At 39.0% G+C, this 9,348-nt stretch overlaps 2 protein-coding genes across 2 annotated transcripts in view; one reads left to right on the top strand and one right to left on the bottom strand.

Moving 5' to 3' along the window:
* The first annotated feature begins 388 nt into the window (after window positions 1-388).
* LOC106456138 (solute carrier family 22 member 7-like) lies at window positions 389-5,944 on the top strand. Its single transcript, XM_013909247.1, has 9 exons — window positions 389-769; window positions 886-989; window positions 1,064-1,218; window positions 3,320-3,488; window positions 4,445-4,568; window positions 4,778-4,887; window positions 4,986-5,200; window positions 5,518-5,626; window positions 5,734-5,944. The coding sequence occupies exons 1-9, from the start codon at window positions 389-391 to the stop codon at window positions 5,942-5,944; spliced, it is 1,578 nt and encodes a 525-aa protein (XP_013764701.1).
* Window positions 5,945-6,495: 551 nt separating this feature from the next.
* Window positions 6,496-9,348, bottom strand: part of LOC102202544 (pre-mRNA-splicing factor ATP-dependent RNA helicase DHX15) — an 11,672-nt gene continuing 8,819 nt past the window's right edge. Inside the window, exons 11-14 of the mRNA XM_005726781.1 lie at window positions 8,557-8,679; window positions 7,643-7,833; window positions 7,081-7,250; window positions 6,496-6,978 (exon numbers count right to left, since the gene is read on the bottom strand). Of these exons, the coding sequence (XP_005726838.1) occupies window positions 6,861-6,978; window positions 7,081-7,250; window positions 7,643-7,833; window positions 8,557-8,679 (602 nt within the window). The 3' untranslated portion in view covers window positions 6,496-6,860. The remainder of the gene's footprint in view (window positions 6,979-7,080; window positions 7,251-7,642; window positions 7,834-8,556; window positions 8,680-9,348) is intronic.

Raw genomic sequence — 9,348 nt, 5'->3', positions numbered from 1 at the left:
TTTTTTTCATTGCTACTTTTGCTATTTTGTTATATTATTTAAAGGAAATAAATAAAAAGTGGTCAAAAACCACTAAATGCAAATTGTCTTTTTCCCATGTTTGCCCATAAATTTCCACTGAATCGCAGTTTCTTTATTATTGATGAGTCATTCCGCTGTGTCAACAATGGAGAGCCTGCAGTAGACTAGAGCGAGCTTCTATTTACAGTCACATAGATAAACATTAGTTAACTTGTTAAGGCAGGTAAAACACTGACTTATTACAGATAGTCCAGAAGCAAATCAAACAAAGATTTGCTAGTTTTGGATATAGGCTACAAGCAACTGAGGACTTTCCTTTTCTTTTTAACCTTAAAGGAAGACATTTCGTTTACAGCAGGAGGCCACAATGAAGTTTGAGAATGTTCTTGCTGATATTAACGGATTTGGAAGATTTCAGATAATGATCATTGTGATCAGTTTCATCGGCCGCTTCACTCTGCCTTGCCACTTCATGCTCAACAATTTCATTGCAGCTGTTCCCTCTCATCACTGTGACATCAGCTCTCTGGATGATGTGGGTATTTTTATGAATTTATCCCAGACAGAGAGGCTTCTTGTTACTATTCCAGTTCAGCAGGATGGGACTCCAAGCTCCTGTCAGATGTTCCAGGAGCCTCAATATCATCTGCTATTTAACACTTCCCACATCACTGATGTGCGTAAAGTGCCGTGCCAGAATGGATGGGTGTACGATAACACTACTTTCAAGTCTACTCTGACCTCAGAGGTGATTCTTTTGTACTTTTTTTTCTATTGTGAAATAAATTAAAATGTATTTGTTCCTAATTATTAAATAATCCCACAATCAAATGTAGAATAGCATCTTTTTTTTCTTTGTACAAGTGGGACTTGGTGTGTGATAGAAGAGGGAAAAACAAAGCAACTGCTACCATCTTCTTTGTTGGAGTCATGTTTGGAGCGATGGCCTTTGGCAGCCTGAGTGACAGGTATCAGCGATTTCCAGTGTTCCAGCTACTGAAAAAAACAAAACAAAGATTGAGACTTTCTGATTTTTCCATAGGTATGGCAGAAGGATCATGCTGCTGGTATCATACGTGTCTGGGATGGTGTTTGCTGTTGCAAGCGCCTTTTCTACTTCCTACGTGATGTTCATGGTCCTGAGGTTCCTTACTGGCTTCTGCATCACAGGCATCGTCATCGTTTCAGCAGTCCTCAGTGATTATTTCATTTCATCATCTAAACATACACTGTATCCGTTCTTATATCAGCTTCACTTCAGAAGCCACAGAGGAGAAAATATATAATACTATTTCAATGCCATGTTGACTGCTGTGAGCACGCTAAAGCTTTAAATGTAATCGCAAAAAAAATCTTAAATCTATTTTTTTTTTCTAGAACAGAGGAGCTTTGCACACATTGATTACACGTAACAGGTCATGATATCAGGCAGTGTTTAGTCAGTAGCAATGTTCCCTCTAATTTTTCATGTGTCTAAGCAAACGCACAAACTCCCTGAGCGGTCCCTTGGACCACTGTGAGCGACATCAGACGTGTGCACTGTGGTCACGCCGGCATCTAATCCATCCAAGTTACATGGTTTATTAAAATAATCAAATTACAGCATTTATGTTAGACTATTTTTAATTAACTGCTTTAGCCCACTTACAATGAAATTTTTTAAAAAGAAATCTTGTTCATGATCTGTGTAGTATGTTAAAACCATTGGAAGTAAAAATAACTTGAACTCCAATTTTGAAAACACAACTTTCTAAAAAATTTTTTTTATAAAGCTCTGACTTGTATTATGAGTCTGAGTCTGTGGTCTGGGAGAGAGTCCTGTAACTCTGTCTGCAAAATACAGTATATAAAGACCAATGTTGGGCAATTAATTATATAGTTACTTCTTCAAAAAAGTAACTGAGTTATGCAAACAACAACATTTTTTGCAGCTGTTTACCTAAAAATGCAGCCAAGGCGTTTTTTTAAATGAACATTTCAAGCTATTTACAGAACAATCAGCTGTTCTGCATCAAATTTGATGCCACACAAATTATTTGTGCCACTCCAAGACATAATTTCTGTCCACTATTAGATAAAGGAGCCTGATTCCTGCAGGCCTGACAACAGGAGATGTATCACTCCTGTAACACCTGTAACATTCAGCAGTCGCCTCATTGTTCTGACACACACAACAAAACTACACTACACACTAACTACACAAGATTTGCGCTAAACGTCGCAAATCTCTCACATCTCAAAACACCGCCGTCACTCCTAAAACTTCCCCCTTCCTAAATAACTGTTGCCATATCATTTTTTGATTGGTCGACATGGTACATTTTTCCACCAATAGGAAAGGATGGGGTTTTTTCGTTTTCCTTATAAAACGCTGTTTTTACCGTTTCTTCCCGCAGTAAATATAAACAACGATAGTATTCAGGAAGAAAACCAAACATTGCATATTTTTTTTAAATCACTCTGGTTTTACGTGGCCCATCAACACGATTTAAAAACTGGTATAAAGTCCACACTTTTTCTGTCAGTTGTTCTGTCTGTCCTGCTCACATCTCCAATGGTTGTCCACGTTGTCATTAACTTGGCTTCACTCCACATGAGCCACGCGGCTTTGTTAGCTAAAACACCGGTGTCGGCACATAAGGACGCTGTCATAGCCTGTCAATAACGTTGATTAGCTACGTATATATGAATGTGAATCGCATTATTGGCTGGACTATGGGATAAGGTGGCATCGTTCGGCGCAGCCAGTCACTCACTGACTAACACTGCAAAACAGAATTGTTAAAGTATTAATTTTAATTTCAATTCAGGTCAGATTTTTTTTCCGTGCGCAACGCAGATTTACTGTGCGCAGAGACCGTGCCAGCAGTGCGCAATTGCGCACGCGTGCAGCTTAGAGGGAACATTGGTCAGTAGTCCTGTGAACTTTTGACTTGCAGTACGAGTAGTGCCGTATGCTTAGTAATGTAATTTAAAAATTAAAAAAAAAGATCAAAATGAGCTGCTGCAGACGCCTGTTCAGCTTCAACTCTGTGGGGGGGGGGGCGCAGAGAGAGCACACTGTATTGCAAATTTTTGCATAAAAGACAGAAACGCGTTCCCAAATTACAGTATTATATTGCATTATAGAGGATAGAGGCACCCACTCTCTTTTGGCTTGTGTGCGCAACAACATTTTTTCAGCTCATGTAAAAGTTCTTTGAATTGTGTCCCCTGTAAGGCTGCTGATAAGCATCATACTAAAGGCTTTCTTTAATTAAGCTACTTAAGAAATGAATCGACTGTTTGTTTATTTCAGGTGTGGAGTGGGTGGACATTGAACACAGGAAGATTGTGGGAGTGATCGACAGTTTATCCTGGACGTTTGGAAATACAGTGTTTTCACTTATTGCCTATTTTGTGAATGATTGGAGGAGGCTGATAATCAGTGTTACATTACCTTTAATCTTGGCCATCTTCACTTGGAGGTATGACTAAGGCATGTTATCAAACAGAGGCTCATTTCAGTACACTTTAATCGCTTTCACCTGGAAGTCTGACTGGTTAACATCCAGCATCGATCTAGTCATGCATGAGTTGAAGGACAAACACAGATTAAAAATATTTTGCGCACCGATTTAATAACATAATACTAATGTTGTAATAGTAAAATTTTAAGCACCCCAATTTCTGCCTTTTACAACAAAGCTTAATTTAGAAAATTTAAGCATTAAAATAATTTGATGATTCCTCCGTAACTAAACACTAGCTTGCCACTGCATATTTGAAACAAAAATGGCATGCATATCCTTGCTTGTCCTTGTCTTGATAGATTAGTTATGAAATTAGTTATGAAATTTTAACAAAACTCTGGGATTGTGGCCTTCGAGGGAAGTGATTTTGGGTAAGTGTAGACACTTGATCTTGAAGGAAGAATAATTAACTGAATATAAAGACTACGCATCTGATGCTTTACAAAACTTGGGACTCAAGGATAAACTGAATAGATCTTGGTGGTCAAAGGTCAAGCTCCCTGAAACCTCACAAGTGAAGTTTTGAACTCCTGAAAACTGACAAAACTTGACAAAAATTTAAAATGAAGCAGTGTGATGACCACAGGGACAGTGAACTGATAACTTTTAGCTGAACCATAATTCTTTATAGTCTGTGACATTTAGATTCTGAATGTATGGTTTCTTCTTATTATCATCCATGTTATCAGACATGTCCAACCATCGTCTGTTGTCATGGCTTCTGCAATCTGTTTTATTAAAACCAGCTCCATTGGTCAACTATTAGCTCAAAATCTTCTATCAAGTCTTCACTATGTCTCTCAATCTGAACAGATATTTGAGATTTGTTTTTATTTTAAATGCTGCATTGCAATAGGCCTACATATGGGTTAAAAATGATAATAATAATAATAATTCCCCCCTAACATTAGGTGGATGCCAGAGTCAGCTAGGTGGCTGATTGCCAATGGAAAGCTGGAGCAAGCTCAGATATATCTGAAAAACTGTGCCAACATGAATCGGACAGAAGAGTCGATCCACACACTGGAAATAGAGGTTTGTAAGCTCCAGATGGTTAAGTCAAGGGAGCCAAGTAGAGTCCATTATGGTGTTATTATAGGCACTAATTACACACAAAGAAGGTGAACAAAGGCACTAAAGAATACAGTGTATTCTTATTTAAATGTAATCGTAGGTTTTGTTCTGATCTTCACAGCATTGTTGCAAATGGAAGCTTGCCCTCAAATGGCTTTGAATTCTTTCAGACACTATCCACCATTGTTACGACGGAGAAACGAGATCGAACTTACTCTTACCTCGACCTGATTCGGACACCTGAGATGAGGAAACTGGCCCTGCGTACTGGTATATTATGGTCTGCATTCCCAGGGCTTTACAGTGTATTGAATCTTGGGTATAAATTGTAAACCAACAGATTGTTCACTAACGAGCCGCTTCCTTCTCCGTCCCTAGGTTTTGCGTTGCAACTACATTTTATGGCATCAGCTTCAAGATCACAGGTTTCGGGCTCAACATCTATCTCACTCAGTTTACCTATGCATTAATTGAACTTCCTGCCAAGCTGGCAGTCCTCTACTTACTGGAAAAGATAGGCAGGCGACACACTATGGTGGGAACTTTGCTGATGGCTGCCATTTGTCTTGGAATCAATATTGTGATACCAAAAGGTAGGCACTTCTTGATCACAGGCTTGATCTAAGATTTGGGTTGTTTTAAAAAAAATCTTTTTCAAGAAGAGACTGCTGTCACTACCAACTTAGGGAATGGTGGTAATGTTGTATGTTTTACAGCTTTGAAATAAACTACAATGTGATAAATCGAAAGAAAATGGAAAATCAAAAAGAAATGAGGGATCACTCAATATTGTTGCACAGTATTTTAAATCTTTTTGTTCCTTTTTGTACCGTTTGCACCGTTACGCTAACACACCATCTTCGTTTGTGTTCAAATTTGGCGGTAATCGTGATTCTGATGCTCTTTGTAGAAATGTCAGTCGCCACGACTGTGGTAGCCATCATTGGAAAAGGGTTTTCTTCAGCATCCTTTGCCACTCTAGTGCTATATAGCTCTGAGCTGTACCCGACTGTAGTAAGGTAACTCTACACGCCTAATTCCAATCTTCTGCTTTTGAATAAACTCTTCAGGACATCGCTTTTTCTGCAAGATCCTCTGATTAAGACTAATATGTTTATGTTTTCAGGCAGAATGGTATGGGTTACAACTCGTTCATGGCTCGGTTTGGCGTAGCTGTGGCTCCTATGATCCTCTTACTGGATGAGGTCTGGACGGAGCTGCCACAGGTCATCTTTTGCTTTGTGGCTGTACTCGGGGGAATAGTAGCAAGGACCCTTTCAGAGACCCGCAACAGGTGCCTGCCAGAGACCATAGAAGACATTGAACAGAAGCAGTAGTAAAGAATCTCTGACATGAACTCGTTCGGCCCGTCAGATATTCTACAGCCAAAGTGCAGTCTATTCTGTGAACTCAAGTGCAGTTTACTCTAGAAACTGCATAACTTTAAAGGATTTCAAATAACCAAATCAAATAATTACACTACCACTACTACTACGATTGCATAAAGCAGCAGTTTCATTAAAATGCGCACAACTTTTACATTTTTCTGTTTTAGTCCTACTAATGTCTACTTTGAGAACCATTTCCAGGTGAGAAATTATTGTTAGTGTTATATTTCCAATAAACTGAGTTTCATTAAATCTGTTACATTTTACTTTCCTTTTGTTCCTAAAAAATATATTGTGGCTGAGTCGAAGTCCAAACCGTTTATTGGATTTTCCCAGAATTTCTAAAGTCATGTTATGCATAAACATAACGCTGCACTGAAGTAGATCATTCTTTTTTAAACAGCAGGTGTTCAAGTACTGATTCACTTTACCCAAGCTTCATTTCCATATTTAGTCAACCAAAAGCATCTAGACAAAAGCACAAAAACCACTGATCAAACTGTCTTTCGGATAACTGACTTTACTAATTAATTTATACAGAGAAATGAAGTCAAAGCTCATTGTTTTAAAGAAACAAAGCAAGCACAAATGTTTATGACTCAGCAGTTTCCTAAACAAAATTCAACCACATCTAAATAACACATTTGTTATTCCGTTTCAGTAATTACGACCGGGTCTAACCACTGTTGTTGACATTTTATCTGACGGTACACGTAGTTACAGAATTAACATTGATGGGGGGGGGCAAAGAAAATATTTTTAAAAAATAATCAAAAAGTCAAATTTGAAACATTAAGATACAATGAGAGAAAGATCTAAAACTAAAGTAAGCAGTTGTTTTTCCAGGACACTTGTTGGCTGTTGTTCAGTACTGGGAATACTCTTTGCTCTCTAGTTTGGCAATGATTCGCTCCAGCTGTCGCTTAGCTTCACATTGTGGGAAGTTACTCATTTCGTAGTACTGAGGTGCAATCTTCACCAGCCTGTAACAGAGACAGGAGAACATGGATGACCCCGTCATTCAGCTAACGCAACACATGTTAAAATAACAGCTTTTAGTGAGATCTTATTGTCTGTACACGTACCACTCTGGCTTGATGTCTGTGCATGTGCGGATGTAGTTCTTGGTGGTGAGGACAAACTCGTTGTAGAGCACCCACTCTGGTTTGTGGTCTAGGACTGTAGATGGGTGCAGCTGGACCACTTGGTTGTCTTTCACTGTGAGGTAATGGCCTGTGCGCTCCAAATGAGCCACCTGCAGGGAGGTCCAAAAGAATAATTTAAAAAGGATAACAATAAAATCCTTTTCAGTTAATCCTTTTCAACACTAAGCCCACTAACAGGCTGATAGCAGACTTCAGTTTACTGCCAGAGAGGAACACTGACCACATTATCTGTTTTACCTGGGCTGAAAAGATAAATCAATCATTAGAAAATTGGGGTAACAGAATAATTTAGATCCATTCAAAATCAAAAGCAGCTTTCCTAATATACACGTTTTTCGCTGTCCTGTGTCTCAGTTTATGGCTGCAAAGGTTTTAACAAAACTCATGTGCGTTTGATTCCAAACTGAACAACAGACTGTCCTCAAAGCATCCCAAAGCTCCTTCTTCTTCCTCCTCCTCCAAATCTATTATGTCTGCTCACCTGCATGAAGAAGCCGGTGCAGAGCGCCCGTCGGATGTTGATGTAGTAATCTCTGCTTGTGAACTCCGTGCTCCGACGAGGCAAGTTGAAGCGGTCCATGATCCTGGACAGCTGCTGCCGCACATTGTCGGCAGACATCAGCGAGCGGTAATTGACAAAGTTGTCATAGCACCACTGGTTAGACTCATGGTCTGGAAAAAGGCATGAGAGACATTCAAGTCTAAGGTGCTAACTAGATCATCAAAATTGAACTAATCCCCAAATGAGTTGTTAATAAAAAAATAGATCATGACTCTTTATCTTTAAAATATGTCAGATGAAACATGTTTTCAAGCATAAATGTCTACAAATCATGTACTGAATTAGTCATTTTAAACCAAAATGATGCATGAGGACACAAAAACGCATATTCCTGTCACCTCAGTAGCCCTCAATAGATTATACATTTGAGTCTTGTCACACAACACCTCAAACCTCTCTGTTGCATACTAGCCTGTATGTAACAGAGAGGTTCATCTGTTTCCAGGAACATTCACAGTCAGATCCCTGAAGCATTGGAATAAACTGCCTGAGGAAATCTGGTCAGCAGAGTCAGTGCTGTCTTTGAAATCTCTGCTCAGGCTGGTTATCCAGAAGCCACCTGTGACTGTTTTAACAACTCTCATTGTATTCATCTACTGTATTTTTCTGTACGAATGCTCACATATCATATAACATTCAACCACTCTACTGCTCCATTATAAACACATCTTTCTTCAGCACGTTTTCTTTAGCTTTAAAAGCTCATATGTTGCACTTTCATCTTATTCTGCTGACCATAAAGTGTGTGTAAAAAAGAAAAAACAAAAAAACAAATTAATGCAGGTTTAACTTCATCATGCAGAAATCCAAATGAAACGTGGACTGATGCTCACTTTGTTTGAAGGCGTGATAGACGTTGAGCAGCGTCAAGTGGTCTCCATCAATGTGAGCAAACCTCATCTTGGACTCGTCTGCTGCCTTCTTAGCCTCCGTAGGACGGACAAAACACTGTGGGACTAAACAAGGTTGGTATGGGCCCCAACAAAGCCGCCCATAGGGATGAGTCAAACATTCACAGAAAAATGCAGCAAAGCCTATGATGCTAGGGCACTCGACACTGCTTGGGACAGGGCAGGACCACAAGCTCTATAAGAGGGAGCTGCAGTCTGTTCTCATGGTCATTCCCAACTGTAATGGTTACTAGCTCGTAGAGAGGGGTCATTTAACCACATCTGTAAAACAAGAGTTTTCACACAGCTGCAGAGTGTTAGGGACACCAACAAAGTTGAACCTTTCCAAAACTCACAGATCTTACTTTAGCTACATGAGTGTTAGGCCTTTTAGTAAGTGGAAGACTGAAACACATCTGAGCTACATGTTACTCTACAGTGCAACATTAATTTTTAAAGTGTTACTTCAAAAAAGAAAATTCAATAAATATGAAAAACGTCCAAGTGGTGCCTGCCCTATCCACTTTCTTTAATGATGAAGCACTCGTGAAAAACTCGCTTTCTATTAACAAAAATGCAAGAAAAAAAAAACCCCAAACAAAAACCTGAGATTTAAAGTTAAGACTTAATATATGAAGTCGTATTGACCTACATGCCTGTGGCAAAAAGACAAAACAGAAATATGAGTATTTTATTGTCTTTTTCCAACTGATTCATTATTTCCTTATTTGTACT

Source organism: Pundamilia nyererei, unplaced genomic scaffold, assembly GCF_000239375.1.
Source record: "Pundamilia nyererei isolate P.nyererei 1_Seehausen unplaced genomic scaffold, PunNye1.0 scaffold00022, whole genome shotgun sequence".
Classification (NCBI taxonomy): Eukaryota; Metazoa; Chordata; class Actinopteri; order Cichliformes; family Cichlidae; genus Pundamilia; species Pundamilia nyererei.
The sequence above is the reverse complement of the archived record's forward strand: the minus strand, read 5'-3'. Positions and strand labels throughout refer to the sequence as shown.